General features: G+C 46.2%; 1 protein-coding gene across 2 annotated transcripts in view; it reads left to right on the top strand.

Moving 5' to 3' along the window:
* Positions 1 to 17,418, top strand: part of Piwil4 (piwi like RNA-mediated gene silencing 4) — a 40,357-nt gene extending 22,939 nt beyond the window's left edge. For both annotated transcript variants that reach the window (XM_051155757.1, XM_051155758.1), the window contains 11 exons: positions 668 to 785; positions 2,931 to 3,042; positions 4,582 to 4,766; positions 7,876 to 7,948; positions 8,840 to 9,040; positions 10,330 to 10,433; positions 13,058 to 13,128; positions 14,260 to 14,413; positions 15,816 to 15,944; positions 16,392 to 16,539; positions 17,215 to 17,418. In XM_051155757.1, coding sequence (XP_051011714.1) covers positions 668 to 785; positions 2,931 to 3,042; positions 4,582 to 4,766; positions 7,876 to 7,948; positions 8,840 to 9,040; positions 10,330 to 10,433; positions 13,058 to 13,128; positions 14,260 to 14,413; positions 15,816 to 15,944; positions 16,392 to 16,539; positions 17,215 to 17,331 — 1,412 coding nt within the window. In that variant the 3' untranslated portion in view covers positions 17,332 to 17,418. The remainder of the gene's footprint in view (positions 1 to 667; positions 786 to 2,930; positions 3,043 to 4,581; positions 4,767 to 7,875; positions 7,949 to 8,839; positions 9,041 to 10,329; positions 10,434 to 13,057; positions 13,129 to 14,259; positions 14,414 to 15,815; positions 15,945 to 16,391; positions 16,540 to 17,214) is intronic.
* Positions 17,419 to 18,064: the final 646 nt, after the last annotated feature.

The following is an 18,064-nucleotide window of genomic DNA, read 5'->3' as shown; positions in this document are numbered from 1 at the left end:
GCACTTTTTAGAAACGTGACTACTACTAGAAAACTTTTATTTTTAAGATCTGTCTCTCTATCTATTTATTTATTTATATTTTAATTATATTGGTGTTTTGCCTGCATTGGTGTTTTGTCTGTGTGAAGATGTTAAACACCCTGGAACTAGAGTTACACACAGTTGTAGTTCCTGTAGGTGCTAAGAATTGAACCCAGGTCCTCTGGAGGAGCAGCCAGTGCTCTTAACTACAGAGCGATCTCCTTAAAAAGAAAAATAGACAGTTTTACAATGAGCAGGCTGGCCTAGAACTCCTGAATGCTGGGACTATAGGTGTGCACCTCCACACTCAGCTATGCTATTAGAAACTGTTGCCATAGTTCTCAGTCTGTGGGTGGAGACCCTCTGGGGGTCAACATCAGATAGCCAGCATCCCTGATGTTCATTATGATTGATAACCGCAAAATTACCGTTATGAAGCAGCAGTGAACTAATGTCATGGCTTGGGGTCACCGCAGCATGAGGAACTGTGTTAAAGGGTGGCAGTGTCAGGGAGGGTGAGGCCCTCTCCTGGGGCTTGCCCTGTGCTGTCCAGTGCTCTGCACTTGGTACCTCTGGCTGATGTGCTTGCGCCAGGCTGGCCCTTCACCTGCGCCCCTTGTCTAACTGCTTTCGCTTGCCTCTCCAGGCCTAACTAGCCAAGCAACCTCAGATTTCCACCTGATGAAGGCAGTAGCTGAAGCAACTCGGCTCAGTCCTATGGGAAGACAGCAGCAACTGGCCCGACTTGTGGATGACATGCAGAGGTACGGGCCACCTGTGGGACCCACATGTGCCCGGCTCGGGGCTGAGTGTGTAGGACTGGATGATTTTGACGATCTTCTGTTCATTTGTTGATGAGAATGTCCCATCTTGCTAACTCAGGAACAAGGCACTGTGGATTCGAAACATCCAAGCCCAAAGCCAAGCACAGCCAAGATCTTGGCAGTCATGGCTGATAGGATTTGAACAGGCATGACCCTGCTCTCTTCTAGAGAGTGCATTGCATTCTGGGTGACGATTTCGAATGAAAAAAAAGGGGTTATTATTCACATTAAAAACAAGAAACAGGCCGGGCATGGTGGCGTATGCCTGTAATCCCAGCACTTGGGAGGCAGAGGCAGTTGGATCGCTGTGAGTTCGAGGGCCAGCCTGGTCTACAAGTGAGTCCATGACAGGCAAGTCCACACAGAGAAACCCTGTCTTGAAAAAACAAAAATCAAACAAAAAACAGGAAACAGAAACAAAAACAACCAAACAGGCTAATCCCGTTCTTCTTGGGAAAGCGATACAGTAGTTATATTTTCTAATATCATTCATTTAAAGATTTTTATATGATAAATGTACATCTCTTTTAACTCCTGGCTTTGTGGTTCCCACTTTATGGTTCCCACAGTTTTTTTTTTTTTTTTTTTTTTTAACCACATCTTGTGGATACTACCTGATGTATGCCTGCGTCATACAAAAGAGATAGCATTTGGCCCCTTAACCTGGGCTGTGAATTAGACTTCTGACATGTCACCATATGCCTCCTGTTCATCGTGTCCTGGCTGGTGATGGCCTCACCCATCTTGGGCACACAACATCAGAAACAAAGTAGTAACCGAAAGGGTCAGTGTGAAAACAACCCAGCATATGGAAAAGATGCCCTGTTGAGGAGTGACAGCTGAGAGGGGTTTGTGCTTTCAAAGGAATGGGGTGGGGCTTTCCACAGCATTCACTGCTGCCCTGTAGACATCTGGCTGGTCTTGGCAGCTCTGCAGGAAATGCGATGATGTGAGCATGCTCAGTGCCCGCATGGAGCTCAAAGCTTAGAGAAAGACACCAAATCATGATCCCATGAGCTGAGCCATACACTATGATTAAAACCTCCTGTGTCACGAATGTAGAGACTTGTAGAAACATTAAGGATGCGCTGTTGATGCGACTAGCCTCCATAGTCGTCCTCCCACCAAATGTCCTAAGAGTTTTCTGAAGCTAAATTTTTGTATTAAAAAACATTTATCCTTTAATACTTTGATGTGTGTGAACTATATACTGTGTAATGCACTTGGATCATAGTCCCTCCTGCTGTCCTTGCCTCTCCCACTGACCTCGTCATCGTCCCACTTCCATGCCCTTTTGGTGTCCCACCGCATTTACCTGGGGTTGCCTACAAAAGTAGGAGGGTTATTTGAGCAGGGACAATTTACCAGTGCTTATACCACTTAGGAATATGACTCCCCCTTACCCCACAGCCATTGGCTGCCCAAAGCTCCGGGAGGAGGAGTGAAGTCTCCTGAGCCCCTCCCCCATTGATGTTGATGGCCCAGTCTTGTGCAGGTAGCTACCCCTGCAGTGGGTACAACAGCCATGTCTTGTCTAAAAGATAAAGCTAAGTTCCTATCTTTACATCCTTAGCAGTCCCCGTCTGCCCCAAGCCAGCACACTCAAAGGTTCCCAGGAGAAATCTGCATACACAAACTCCACATAAACTCTACAGTTTGTTCTAGGATGGTATCTCCCCTTCACTGGCAACTGCGGGCAGCCGGTTTTAGTCTTTACAAGCGTATGCACATTTTGCCAGTCAGGAAGCCAAGGTATTTGAATCGCTGTAACTATTTGCTCAAGGTCATCTGGTATTGAAGGGAAGGTACAGATTGGTGCTGGGCTTTCCTTGGAGCCCCTGTGCCTCACAGCGAGCTCCCCTCACCCCTTGGAACCCCTGTGTCCTTCTGCAAACCTCCCTTCCTTCCTGTTCTTGGGGGACAGTGGTTGACATAATTTTTGAGCTGCTTAATATATATATATATATATATCATGAAAAATAGGAGACAAAACCTTAAAGATAATTCAGCAAGTCACTATTGTATCCGTGATATTTAAAAACCTTTAGCAGACACTGCAGTGCTTATAAATGGGTCTGTTTACAGGAACCAAGTGGCTCGGCTTGAGCTTGAGACCTGGGGATTGCATTTTGGAAGCCAGATATCTTTGAACGGCCGGGTTGTTCCTTCTGAAAAAATCCTGCTGCAGGACTACACTGTGAGCTGTCATTCTCTTTTCATTTGAGCGGGTCTGCTTGACTGTGTGTACGTTTGTTCACTCGCCAAGGTGATGGGCTTGTCATGTGTGTTAGGCCATGCCCCCACCCTGTCTTTGTCCTAAGACTGTGTGTTTCTTTTGGTTTGCTCTTTGGTGTCAGTTTGGTTGTGAGGAGTTAGTGGCATCCAGTGAGCATGATTTAGGACTGTTAGTAATTGGTATTCAAACCACTGCAAGCCACACATGGCTGCCTGTGACCCACTGTCACTCTGAAGCAACTAAAATCAAACAAGCAAGCATGATCACCCAAGTAAATTCTGATAGAGGGGGTGACTTTAGCAGCTAGCATTGGCCCGTTTCCCATAAAAGGAAAGGGATTCATAGACACCTTCCCCTTGACACAGTGCAGAGGTGGGCTGAGATACAAGGAGAAAAATCATCCTGCATCCAGGAGTTGTTGGAAGAAGTGAGAAGGGCATCAAAATGGAGAGGCCACTTGACTGCCAGTGGCTGTGTCATCAGCTTCTTGACCCATGCTTCTCTAAAGCTAGACCCTAGGGACCAGGTGAACTAAAGGTCTGTGGGCACTTTGTCCTGGGCCATGGTCTCCATAGGAAGACAGCAGCAGTGAGGAAAGTGGGCAGGGCTCTCTGTACACGGGAATGAACTTGGTCCCCAGTGGAACCACTTACGGGCCAGCCTTCCTTTCTGTTTGTGTGTTAAGGTCTCCTGTAGCTGCAGCCTAGCCATATACCTAATGCAGGTGACAGTGGATAAAACCCAGTGCTTGGTAGAAAGTCCCTTGGCTGTGACAAAGCTACTAGCATTCTGAACTTGTCCTCGCTGTCCCCTTGCTCTCAGCACCTCTCTCTGCTCCTCCGGTCTTTGGGCCTGTAAAACTGTGAGGAGCATCTCGCTGCTTCTGTACCATTAATGGCCTCAGTGCTGGGGTGATGGTTCAGTTGGATCCAAATTCACATCTCCAGCCCCATGTAAAGCTCGGTGCAGCATCTTAACCTGTAATCCTAGTGCTGGGACGACAAGGCAGGGGGATTCCTGGGGCTTCTAGTCTTTATGATTTCTGGCCTTTGCACACACATGAAAACACACACACACAAACATGCACACAAAAAGGCACACATGATGAGGCCGCTATGGGTTTCATCATTTCTCCTCCATGTGGCTGTTTCTCACTAAAACATTCTTACCTTCCTGCAGGCCTAATTCACTGACAACATCAGTAGCTGTTATGTTGAATACTTTAAGGAATCCAAAAAGGACAGCCCGCGTGCCCAAATGTCCAAGAGAAAGGACAGACAGTTAGAGGTAGAAGGAAATGCTGAGATCTCTGAGTCAGACACCAGCAGCGTGTCTCACCAGAGCTCGCATGCCTCCCCACGCCTCTACTCCCAGGAAACCTGTGTCCTATTATGAAAAACAGAGGCTCATCTGTCCATCAATTGTTCTGTTGTGACAAATGGCCTGAGTCGCTCTCCGAATAACTTTACTCAGTCCTTTTATCATCTTGGTTTCTCTCAGTGTCAACCTGCATCTGCTGCCGATTGGTCCAAAGATATGCGAGCTTGCAAGGTGTTGAGTTCTCAGCCTTTGAATAGGTGGTTGATCGTATGCTGCAACAGGGCTGAGGACTTGATGGAAGCCTTTCTGAGCTGCTTGAGGAGAGTTGGCAGTGGCATGGGGTTTAGCGTGGGCTACCCAAAGATGTGAGTACACAGCGGTTTGCTCTTATGTATTAATTTGGCGTGGGCTACCCAAAGATGTGAGTACACAGCGGTTTGTTTTTATGTATTAATTTGCCTTCAAAGTTGGAAATAATGCCTGGCGTATCAACAAAACGTTCATTTTCACGATCTTTCTTTTTGAAAGATTTGTTTTATAAAATGACATGTATGTCTGTGTGTAGAGGTGCACACCTATGAGGTGGGCGTGTCCATGGGAGGCAGAGCCTTCAGATCCTTCAGAGCTGGAGTTTAAAAAGTGGTTTTGAATTACCCAGTATGAGTGCTAGGAAATAAATCCCCATCCTCTGCAGGAAAAATATATCCTCTAAGCTTCTGAACCATCTCTCCAGGCCATCAGTAATATTTCTTGAAATGTCAAAAATAAGTCACAAGAAGCTAGACTTCATATTCATTAAGTTGCTTTATAAAACTAAAATACAGAGGCAGGAGACAACTCAGGAGTTCAGATACCGGCCGCTCTTCCAGAAGCCCAGGTTCAATCCTCAGTGCCCACGTGGCAGCTCACAACCTTCTGTAACTCAAGTTCTAGGAGATATAATAATAGCCTTTTCTTGACTGTTAAGGCATCTGGCACTCATATGGTGCTCAGACATACATGCAGGCAAAACACTCATATACAGAAGACAAAAATAAGAAAATCATAGAGAACCCTACAATGTGTTTTATTTTATCTTTGCAAAATTTAGTTTTATAAATTTTGATTCCCTTAGAAGCTTTCACTATCAGTTGAACATATATCCTGAACAAGTTCATGTGGTGCCAGCTCTGCTTTTTAACCTTTCTTGTCAGTTACTTATAAAATTACAAACATGATATTAAAAAGTAAACATTGAGGGGCTGGAGAGATGGCTCAAAGATTAGGAGCACTGACTGCTCTTCCAGAGGTCTTGAGTTCAATTCCCAGAAACCACATGGTGGCTCACAACCATTTATAATGTGATCTAATGCCCTCTTCTGTCATGCATGAAGGCCAGGAATTGTATACAGAATAAATAAATCTTAAAAAAAAAAAAAAAGTAAACATTGAAGCTGGGTGTGGTAGCTCACACCTGTGATCCCAGACTCAGGGAGGCAGAGGCAGGCAGCTCTCTGTGGGTTTGAGGCCAGCCTCATCTGCAAGTCCACAACAGCCAAGGGTATACAGAGAAACAAACAAATAAAAAACTAAATATTGCAATCTGGGCATGGGGGCGCATGCCTTTAATCCCAGTGGTCAGTCTGGTCTACAAAGAGAGTTCTTGGCCAGCCAAGAGTATTACACACAGAGAAACCCTATTTTGGCAAAAAAAATGAAAAGCAAACAAAAACAGAAGAAACATTGCCTTTCCTGACTGACTTGATAGATTTTTAGGCTTCAGAAAGTTACAGTAAGATTGGTGTTTAGATAGCTTTCTGACAAAAACTGAAATCCCACAGCAAACCAAAAACCAAGGGCATCCTTGCATGCTTTGAGCATTTCTGGAGTAACTACTGTGCATCAGATACTCACCAGGCTGCCAGGAATGAAGAAGATAAAGATTCAGCAAGGGCTAGCTGCGCGCGTGTGGTGGTGGCACATGCCTTTAATCCCAGCACTCAGGAGGCAGAGGCAGGCGGATCGCTGTGAGTTCGAGGCCAGCCTGGTCTACAAAGTGAGTCCAGGACAGCCAAGGCTACACAGAGAAACCCTGTCTTGAAAAACAAAAAAACAAAAACAAAAAACAAACAAACAAAAGATTTAGCAAGGGCTACATGTGTACAGACACAATAGAGTCTCTAAACCGAATATCGCTTGGCCATGAAACTGTCCCTGTTCCACATGAACTTGTAAAGATCAAGGCTCTTAGCTTATATCGTGTCGAAGTCACTCCTTAAAACAAAAAACAAAAAAAAACCAGTAACTAATTAATTACGTCATCAGCACATGTACTGTCCAGAACCACCGCTCTTCCCAAAGACTCAGTTTACACCATATTTAGAATTCTACTCTTATCATCCCATCTGCTGACAAGTTGCCTGGTTCTCCCCTGTCAAGTGTCTAAGCTGGGAGTTAAGGCAGGATGGGGAGAAGGCGGAAGTCACACTCAGCAGATCTGGGCTTACGGTAGAGCAGTCCTTGGGTCACACGGGTTCAGAGAGCAAGCCTGCTCTTGTGTGCCTTTGGACTTTTTTTTTTTTTTTTTGTGCCTTATTTTATTCTCCTTTTTCTCACCTATGAAGCATCCATTTGCCTGTCAGATTTGCACGCCTGGCCTCTTTAATCTAGAATGTCTGCCTGATGACAGTAAGTGTGTCTGAGCTTGGAGTATGAGAATCAGAAAAGTCACGGGAAGAGTCAGACCCACAGAATTACTAACGCAGCGTCCGCAGTCCTTCATGTGGCTAATAGGAGAGGCCGGGAGTCCTGCCACCTGCTGGGCAAACGCATTTACAAAGGCAGCTAAACATTGAGACAGCCCACTCCCCTTCTCCCTTTTCTCTCTTTCTCCCCAACTGTGGGGGACAGATAATTTAACTTCATGTATAGACTAGATTGGCAACTGCCTGTTTGTAGGACTCATTTCTGTAGCCTCTGGCCCTGATTAATTATAGAATTGACAAATATTTGCTGACTGATAGGCTGATGAAGGCTAAATAGTACAGGCTCCAAACAAACTCCCACACAAGAGCAAACATGACCCCTTTTGTGATTCATATAGATTAGTCGAAAACCTTGGTTATTATGAATGATTCCTGAAGCATTTTGGAAATCTCGGTTCCAGTTCAGACATTTGAAGTTATGGGTTTGTAATTTCAGAAGTTCACTTTTAACCCAGTTTGGAATTTCAAAACTGTCAACCAAGGAGATTTTGTATAAGTGAGAAAATTTCTACTTTTACCAATTTTTACATGCTAACAGTGATTATTGAATATTTTGGCATATCATGTATTAGAGAAACAATGTTAGATTTGAGGGGTTTTTATTTTTCTCTAAGAATTTTTTTCTTAAAATGACTGGTCTGTTGAAGAGCTTGCCTTCCCCCCCCCTTTTTTTAAAAAACCATATGATCAATTGCTACTAAAAAAACAATTAAATAATCTTTTCATGTAGCATAAAAGTAGATGAAACACCAGCAGCATTCCTTCGAGCCATTCAGCTGCATGTCGACCCTGACGTTCAGTTGGTAAGTGTGAGTATGTATATAGGCATGTGCATACATATACGTGAGTAGGCACACGTGGGTATGCACACATACAGGTAAACATGTAAACATGAATACATACCATATACACATGGCTAAACACACACACACCACACACACACGCACACACACACACACACACATACACCACACACACACACACACACTACACACACACACCACACACACACGCACACACACACACACACACACACCACACACACTACACACACACACCACACACACACACACACACACACACACACACACACACATGCACACACACACACACTCAATGGCTACTATTTTAAATGAAGAGAATTCTCACTCTAAGGGCATTAAATTCAACGAAAGCGAAACCATAAAGAAACGTGCAAGCATGTACAAGCGTGTTCTTTCCCAGGATCCAGAGTTCCTGACATGTCCTGTCATTTTCTGGAACCCGTTGAAGGTATATTACAGGACGCCCTCTACACTAGATACGAATGTCCTAAGAACGAGGTCACTCCACTACAGAGCCACAGGGTGACCAGCTAACCAGGAGAGAAATAGCAAGCAGGGCATTGAGGAGACTAATGCCAGTCCAGGACAGGGAGGAGGAGGAGCCCTGGGTGTGTCCATGCAGCTTGAATACTTCTGTAGCAGACTCACCAGCATGGTGGGTACAACCAGAGGGACACTGGCTGAGCAAAAGGGCATGTTAAGTGATTAGTGGCCTCAAGGCCACTTTAGGGATCCACAGCCGTGTTTATGTTTACTTCTTGGGAGTATGAGGCCGATGCTGTGTGCAGAATCTCCGCTTTCATGCAGCCCGTAAGCTGTTCACAGATGTAAGCAGCTGGATTTGATCTGCTGTCGTCTTCTCGCTCTTAGGTGATGTGCATCCTGCCTTCTAATCAGAAGAACTATTACGACTCCATTAAAAAGTACTTGAGTGCCGACTGCCCAGTCCCGAGCCAGTGTGTGCTGACCCGGACCTTGAATAAGCAAGGCATGATGATGAGTGTGGCCACCAAGATCGCCATGCAGATGACCTGCAAGCTTGGTGGAGAACTGTGGGCGGTGGAGATTCCAGTAAGGGCTGTCACACTTGCCTTTTTCATCACCAGTCAGGGCCCACGTTCAGTTTAGTGTCGTGTGATCCCAGTGTCTCAGATGCCCCTTGATGTCTTGGGGGGGGGGAGGGGTTGGGGTCCTTGGATCCCCTGAAAATGTGCTGCCCAAATCTTCCTTCTATTAATTAATTGGTGTGGTGTGCACGTGCTTTCATTCGGCTCCAGATTGCTTCTAGCTGCTAGCTAATACAAAGGGCTTGTAAACCTGTGACCCTCTGGGGACCACTGTTTATGATGGGTGTGTGGTTGCATACTCACTTCCCCTGCCCCCCTCCCCCCTCCCCGGTTGTGGCATTACAGGAGCCATTGCAGAGAGATTCCAAAAGCGGGTGAGGTACAACCCCTCCTCTCAGGGGTTAGCTGCCAACAGGCTTCTTCATGGACACATGACCCGAGGGAGGCCTGATTTTGGGTTCTCCTGGCTGCCATTTTAAACCCTGTCCCACGGCCTCTACCTTGACCCGTGTCCAGTGAGTGTGCCTGCGCAGAGGGAACACAGCCCGCTATCTGTGCCTGTGTCCAGCACTGCGAGGCCTAGTATCCTGAGCGAGCACGGCCTGCTATCTGAACCACCCACCCATGGTGGGGACTCACCAGATGCCACCCTGGGAGGAAGTGAGGAAAATGAGAAGTGGCAGTGTTGCCTGTCCCTTGTACCTCCTCCGCTATTGAGAATGTGCTCACGTATAGCTAAGTGAGGCTCTTCAGTACTCAGTCAGAAAAACAGGAATGGGGTTCAGCCTCAGGTCTTTCTAGCCAGGCAGAGGATAAAGGGATCGGCTGCCCCTTTGCCTACCTCTGCCCCTTGCCCACTCCTGGGGAGGCTGATGGCCAGCTAGACTCTCCAGCGAAGTGTCTATCATTATCTTCTGCCATCTTTCATTCTTGGTTTCTGGTTTAATCATTGGTCCGATCTGGGACTCCATTTCTTTGTCACACAGCTTAACTTGAAAGTGTAGCTGGAGAAGCCGGGCTTGGTGGCGCACGCCTGTAATCCCAGAACTCAGGAGGCAGAGGCAGGTGTGTCCCTGTGAGCTCAAGTCCAGCCTGGTCTACAGAGTGAGTCCAGGACAGCCAGGGCTACAGAGGGAAACCCTGTCTCAAAAAACAAAAACAAAAACAAAAAAAAAACCCAAACAAACAAAAAACCAAAAAAAAGGAAAATATAACAGGAGTTTTTAAAATGTCATTGTTTGGAAGAAATATGTTCATGCACTCCATTTAATCATGATTGACTTGATTTAACAGTTGAAGTCCCTAATGGTGGTGGGAATTGCTATCTGTAGAGACGCCCTCAACAGGGATGTGGCGGTCGTCGGATTTGTTGCCAGCATTAACTCCAGGATCACCAGGTATTCCAAACTCTTTCTCACCCTCCTAACCTTAATGGTTTAGGACTGCTTATATGAATATGTGGTTATGGGAGACCTTTGGACAAGGTAACCTCTTGAGGACTCATCCTTGAAGAACATTGACCCCCCCCACACACACACACACATACCATCAGCAGCCATGTGTTACCTGTAGCTCTTCATCTAAGAATGGGGCATGAAATTCTCAAAAAAATATATATAAATAAATGCTAAAACTTATTGTTAGACTATGCTATAAAGTGTAAACTTGTATAGCATGAGTTTCGTTATATTTTTAAACACTGAAGAAAGTACCTTGATAAGTCTGCCCCATTATTGTTGTTACATTTTAAAAATATTTTATTAGTGTGTATGTTTGTATGGAGACATATATGCCGTGGTGCATGTGCATGTGTGCGTTCGTGTGCTTGTGTGTGTGTGTGTGTGTGTGTGTGTGTGTGTAGACAGCTTGCAGTATTAGACAGCAGCTGGTTCTCTCCTTGTACGTGAGGATAGAATTCAGGTCAGCAGGCTTGGTGTTGCACTCCCGTACCTTCTGAACATCTCACCTGTTCCCCCACAGATTTTAAATTATATTTTAAAGAGCACACTGACATATTTCCTTACATACATACATACCAGTCTGTATTATTTACTCATATTTTTAAGAGCAGTTACGTTTATGAGTTACATATTACAGTGTGACTGGCACCATTGGAGTAAAGGGCAGCCTCAGGTCACAGCCATTTCTCACACTCAGTGGAGCGAGTAAGTCATGGTTTGTACTCCAGCCACTTCCGTGTGTCATGAGTGCCGCATGCCTTGTTTGTTGCGTCCTAAGTGTCTGTGTGAATTAGGCACCTGCGTGTATTAGGTAAAGGCGCCTCAGCTTTGAAAATAGATTGCTTGCATTTGCAGCTGAGGCACAATTGTTTAATTTGGCCACACGTCCCATGGTTACCCATAAAATGGGGAGAGTGACAGTGACGGTCCTAAGGCTTTTGTGGGGACTGTATCAGAAAGATGGCCGCCATCTGCGGTGAATGCCTCAGTAGACTCAGCTATTTTTCTTGTCAACTCTTGCAGATGCTTCATGTGGGGACTATGGTAAAGGCTGCCAAACGGAGACAAAGCTAGAAATGCCTTGAACAGGCTTCTGGTGCTTGTTAAATTGTTGTCTTGGAATTGCTTCAAGATTTACAATTAAATAACATAATTTGAGGCCGTAGCAGCCAATCCCAAAACATTTCCCAGTCTCAGCTGTTTGATTTACTCCGTTAAATTAGCCTTTGCTATGTGTCTGCACTTTTAAGATAAAGGAAGAGTAAACACCGTGCTTACATGGACACAACTCATGCGGATTATGTAGGATTCTGTTACGAGGATCAGCTCATTTACCAAGTGCATCTTAGACAGTACCTGCTGTACCATCTTGAGTCACTGAAGACTCCTGGTTTGTCAGAGGCATTTGCAACAGTGTGACTGTAATTCCGGATAGTTGGGGAACTGTGGCGCAGCGGTGGCAAACTGTGTTAGCCACTTCCTGTTGCTGTAAGAAACCCGAGAACAAGTCTTAAAGGATGAAATACTGATTGGGTCATAGTTGCGGAGATGTTCGGCCGTGGTCAATTGGCCCCATTGCTCTGGGCCTGAGATGAGGCCAAATATGAGTCTGTGGTGGGCACAGCCACTCACCTCGAAGGTGTGCCCCCCCCCCCGCCTCCAGCAAAGCCTCTTGTCTGCCAGCACATTCAGCTATTAGTGCGAACTCAGTTCTGTGGCCTAACGGATACCGTTGGCACCCTGGTGATATTTACATCTCCATAGCCCCACGGGCTGAATAGGAGACCTCCAACATACAAGCCTTTTAAAAGAAATTTTATTTATTTATTATTTATTGAGTATTCTGCCTGCACACCAGAAGAGGACACCAGATCTCACTATAGATGGTTGTGAGCCACCATGTGGTTGCTGGGAATTGAACTCAGGGCGTTTAGAAGAGCAGCCAGGGCTCTTAACCTCTGAGCCATCTCTCCAGCCCCATACAGGCCTTTTGAGGGGACCCTCCATATCCATGTCCTAACACATACAAAGTCCTGACTTCCATTATCCATGTACCTTTACCTAACAGATATCAAGATTGCTTTTCAAAGTCTGGACAGCTTAACTCTGGAAGGATTACCTCTAGGGTTGGGTTAAAGCATTCTGCAAGCAGAAGATCTGCTAACTTAGTCTGTTGTAACCGAGGCATGAGCCTGTATTAGCACTCACTGTGCACCAGGGACTCTTCGACAAATATTTCACATGCGTTATTGAATTTATTCTTGTCACTTTGAGAGATACTAACTACCATCCTTTAAACTTTCCTGGAATAGCTAGGGAGGTTCAAGCATGGGTTTATGTCAAGGCCACATAGCTATTGGGTTTCCTGGTCAGAGTTTGAGTCCAGATAGCAACACTGAAGGATGGGTTCAAGTAGGAAGAGACCTGTTAGCATGCTCGTGACAGACGGCACAGGCAAAGTTAGCAGGCCTGCCTTTGCTGCTGGCGTCTAACCTACTAGAGGTGGGTTTCCAGCAGGTGTCTGGAAGTTAAGTGGCACTTCCGTGTTCTCTTTATTTCAGGTGGTTTTCCCGCTGTGTCCTTCAGAAGTCGGCAGCTGACATTGCAGATTGCCTAAAAGTCTGCATGACAGGTTGGAATCTGATGGGGCGGGTATCTGATGGGGCGGGCTCTGGGAACTGCTTCTCCACACCCCGAACCCACAGGCTGATAGAAGCAAACACCCAAACCTGTGGGCTCTCCCCCACTTGGAGACCCCCCCCCCACACACATCTGTGTGCTCACTGACAGGCTAACAGACCATGCAGTGCTTACGTCGTTGTGTGTGCTGAGCACAAGGCAACAGAGGAACCGGTGTGGCTGGCTACCCAGGTGGCCCTAGCAAGCAATTTGAGGCTAGTAGAAGCCTGTGCTGGAGAAATGAGGGTAATAATAGGCAGCATCAAATCTGCACATGGCAAACCAGCCTTTTACACCAAGGATGGGGGCTGCTGGAGGAGAAAGTGTGGTGTAAAGACAAGACAAGAGAGACAGGAAGTGAGGGGAGCTCTCCTCTTCACAGGCCCAGCCCGCTAGGCAATAAACTCTCCTGAAATAAATACACAGCATATACACAAAAGGGAGTTGCAGCATCTCACTTTCTCCTCATTTCAAAAACCTGGCCAGTGCTTTAGCCACTCCTGCTGCGAGTCTTTTCTCATGGAGAAATTGTCATCTGGTGCCTGCTCTGAGGCAGTTTGGAGTTAGAGTGGGTGGAGATGTTTCCAGATCCATCCCATCTGTGAGAGTTAGACTCAAGATGGAGAGGCAATTCGAGGAGCTGTTTTGAGAGGAATGCCAGAGTCATTTCCTTGTGTTTTCATGTTTCTTCTCATTAGGGAAGGAAATGAGGACACAGCCAGTCTGTCGTGAGCAGATTCAAAGCCTTGAGGCTGTATTGGTGTTAATGTAGCTTTAGTCATTTCTCTATTGCATGAACTAAATTTGTTTTGTCGCTTAAATATTTCAAATTTGGCTAAAGAAGTGTGTTTAATTTAAGAATGCATTGGGCCACAGAAACCCTTGTGGCTGCTTAAGCAGCAGAGATGAAAGAATGGTACTATTTTGCCATTTTTCTATTACTGTGGCTACAACACCAGACTAAGTGACATTTCTTTCTGCGGTCTGAAATAGCGAAGATATTTGGCCGTGGGAACCCGTGGGGCCGTTATTTCTGGTGGCCCTGGACCGGTGACTCTTTTCTCGTTAACATCACATTCTCCAGGTGCTCTCAACAAATGGTACAAGTCCAACCATGACCTGCCAGCGCGGATAGTCGCCTACCGATACGGTGTAGGGGATGGCCAGCTAAAGGCAGTTTTGGAATATGAAGTCCCACAGCTGCTGAGCAGTGTGACGGAGTGCGGCTCAGATGCCAGGTATTCTGGGCTCCCTCTCTGTCCCTGGCCCTTCCGTGACAGCATACACATCTGCCACCCTGCTTGCGCGAGTCGTGGGCATGCCTCTTCTAGTTTCGGCAGGCAGTGAATTTTGGCTGTGTTTCTGCGTCACTCTCAGCTTGGGTGGGTTTTCCTGAGACTGGGGTATATTTCAGATGTTGTCATTAAGTACCCTGGTTCTGTAAGGCTTAGGGACCTAGAGTAAGGCACCTAGAGGGAGGTAAGCATCTTTCTGAGAGCCAGCAGGGGTCAGCATACCAGAGACACTGTGTACAAACTGATACTCCACTGGATTGGGGAGCTATGGCTTAAAATTTGAGTCCTCAATCGTTACACACACAGAGCCTCTGGATACAGTCACCAGTGCACAGATAAGGTTATGAGTAGGGCTCAGGGGAGCCTCATTGCATTGCTGCGAGTGCCATAGTCATTTCTTAGTTCTGGATCCTGTGTTGCCATGGGTAGTTTTCTTCAATGATTCGGTGGAGGGCCAGATGCAAGGAAAAGCCTGGGATGGGAAAGTAAGCAAGAACCGTACTCTCAAAGTGATATCTTCAAATTCTTAGGGATCATCTTATTTGTAGGCAGTGCAGATCTGTGTCTGGACACACTCCCGTTGCAAATAGCCAAAGGCCCAGGCACCAGCCAGAAACTGCTCAGCGTGAAGCTTCCTGCTGACTCCTGCTCCCCAATGTTTCTTCCGGCTGCAGTTGGCCTTGCTTCTGTGAAATACACTTAGCCCACGGCCAGTCAGCATTTGCTCTCCTTTTCCTTCCCTCCCTGTCCATGTGTCTGCTCATCCATCCTGCCATCCACCCACCTAAACATGGGCCTTACATGATTGTCTGAGGAGCAGGAGGGACCACAGTTCTCCTTGGCTTCTCAGTGAAGGTGGAAATGGGGTGACTATTGTTAATACAGGGCAAGTCTAGTGTAGAAATAATTCTGGAAGATCTTTCCTTAAGATTCAGTTGAAAATCTGGGTAATACAGGCTTGCAGTTCCAACCTGGGCAACTTAGTGAGACCTTGCTTCAGAATATCAGTGGCAGAACACTTGGCTCAGGAGACCCTGGGTTCCATCTGCAGTTAGGAAAGAAAAGACAATTGAAGTTAAGCCATTCTTCTGTCCTGTGAAATGGCATAAAGTAGGCAGAAAGCATGGTTCCCTTTTTGTTACAAATCCAAATAGACCCTAATTAAAATGATTGTATGTCAGAGCAGGAGGATTCATGAGTGACTTTTTCCCTTTGTTTTGCAGTTTTTTGTTTTTTGTTTTTTTAGAATGAATTTCTATTTCTTTAACCTGACCAAACAATAACAACAAAAAGCAAGTTGTTTGGCTCAGCCTCCGTGCCCTCACCTCCTGCCTTTTGGTTGCAGGACCAGCAGACTGTCCTTGGTTGTGGTCAGGAAGCGATGCCTGCTGCGCTTCTTCACTGAGACAGGCCGAGCTGTACGGAACCCCCCACTCGGCACAGTCGTGGACTCGGAAGCAACACGTCCTGAGTGGCAAGTGTCACTGGAATACTGAGTGTGTGTGTGTGCGCGCGCGCGTGCGCACGCATGTGTGTGTTTGCACACGCATGTGTGCACAAGTGTGCATGCTCATGTGGAAACCAGAGTTTTGATACCATATGTTTTCCTGATTGCTCTCTACCTTCTTTTTTGAGACAGGGTCTCTCAGCCTGGAGGGCAGGGGTTGGCTGGGCGGTTCCTGCTTCCCCAGTCCTGAGACTCGGTATAGGCATGCAGCCACACCTGGGATGCTTGGTTTGCATTCACGTGCATGCTGGGGGATCCAACTCAGGCATTGAAGCTTACTCAGCAAGTTCTGCATCCGCCCAACCTCCCCATCCCGGACAGACTGATTTCACATGCACCCACCCACCCATCGTGCATTGCTTCAGTGCGGCCTGGCCTTGTGACTCCTCTCCACTCCTCACGGTTTCTCTGCAGGTATGACTTCTACTTGGTCAACCAGCTTGCCACCCGGGGAACTGTTAGTCCCATCCACTACAACGTCATCTATGATGACAATGCCTTGAAACCTGACCACATGCAGAGACTGACCTTCAAGCTGTGCCATCTCTACTACAACTGGCCGGTGAGTAACAGCTGCTCACGGAAGGGCGGCACTGAAGCTTACCTCCCAGGACTTGCCCTGTCCCTCCATCCACTCCGTACCCGTGACTTCACAGAGAAGAATGGGCACACGATACCCTAAATCCACAGGAGGGGCCCACTCTGTCACAGGAAGCCTCTCCACAGGACTTGGAGACACTTATTACCTCAGGCGACATGGAGGATAGCAATAGGAGGGGCCCACTCTGTCACAGGAAGCCTCTCCACAGGACTTGGTGACACTTATTACCTCAGGCGACATGGAGGATAGCACTGGCTTGTCAGTTCCATACACCTGAGAAATGTGAAGCCAGAACAGGCATGTGCTGCCCGTGTGCCTGCGTGTTAGTGAAGAGCTCAAGGCCCGGGGTAGCTCTTAGCTTCCTTAGAACACGAAGCTCAGAGTAGGCCTGTATGCCATGTCTCCCCGCTTGCACACAGGGAAGAGACGCCCCCTCCCCCTCAGCCTATCTTGCCAGTGAACTTAGGTTTCCAGTGGCTGAAGCTGCCCTATGTTGGTGAGTTTAATCTCATTTATCTAGGACCCATTCTGTTGTATAAGCAATCCTTAGGTGAAAAAACTCCAATTAAGAAAAATCACTTCGAAGGACAAACAAGTTGTCCCTGCAATGTTGTTATCACTCCTTTTTCTCCCCAGGGCATAGTCAGTGTCCCTGCACCATGCCAGTACGCACACAAGCTGACCTTCCTGGTGGCACAAAGCATTCACAAGGAACCAAGTTTGGAGTTAGCCAATAATCTCTTCTACCTGTGACAACCCAGCCAATAGCGGGGCTTGATGGAGACTCCAAAAAGCAGTTGCTACGTTTTGTACAAATCTGCCGGAAGCTTAGGCTCTTGCTGCCTAAAAGGGCTTGAGCCTAATTTGAAGTGCTGAGGAGAGGAGGTAAAAAAAAGAAGTGATCTAAAACAGTTCAGAACAAATCCTGTGTCTAAAACACACCACCACCACCACCACCACCACAACCGCCATTTTCTTACAGTATCCTTGTATTTTTTTAAAGCGAGTGCTTGGTGTGAATTCTCACTGTGGTATTTGGGGATTTGTCATCATAGTTAACTGGACTCTAAAACAATGTGTGGTGTTTTGTTGGTGGATAAGTGAGATTTAACTTCCTTCTTGGGGTTACCAGAGTTTTTCCTAAATATTGTCGTGGGTGTTGTAGAGTGGGTTAAGTCATTATTGCAAAATAAAGAAATATGAACATCACATTGGTGTTTAAAATGAGTGAAAATGCTAACCATTTGATTTTACTGAAGAAGATTCAGGATCCAGTTCACAATCTCAGGGTTCACATTGGGATTAAATATCCTGCAACATTTCCCCCTTTTTGTCTAAATAAAAGACTTTTCCTCTACCATCAATAAACTATATACTATATAAACTATAGTATATGTACTATATACTATAAACTAATAAACTATATACTAAATTACATTCACAATGTGTATTTAGCAACCTTGAAGAAAGTATTATCCTATCTATC

This window comes from Acomys russatus, chromosome 14 (genome assembly GCF_903995435.1).
Source record: "Acomys russatus chromosome 14, mAcoRus1.1, whole genome shotgun sequence".
Taxonomy (NCBI): Eukaryota; Metazoa; Chordata; class Mammalia; order Rodentia; family Muridae; genus Acomys; species Acomys russatus.
This window is presented reverse-complemented; position numbering and strand designations above follow the sequence as displayed.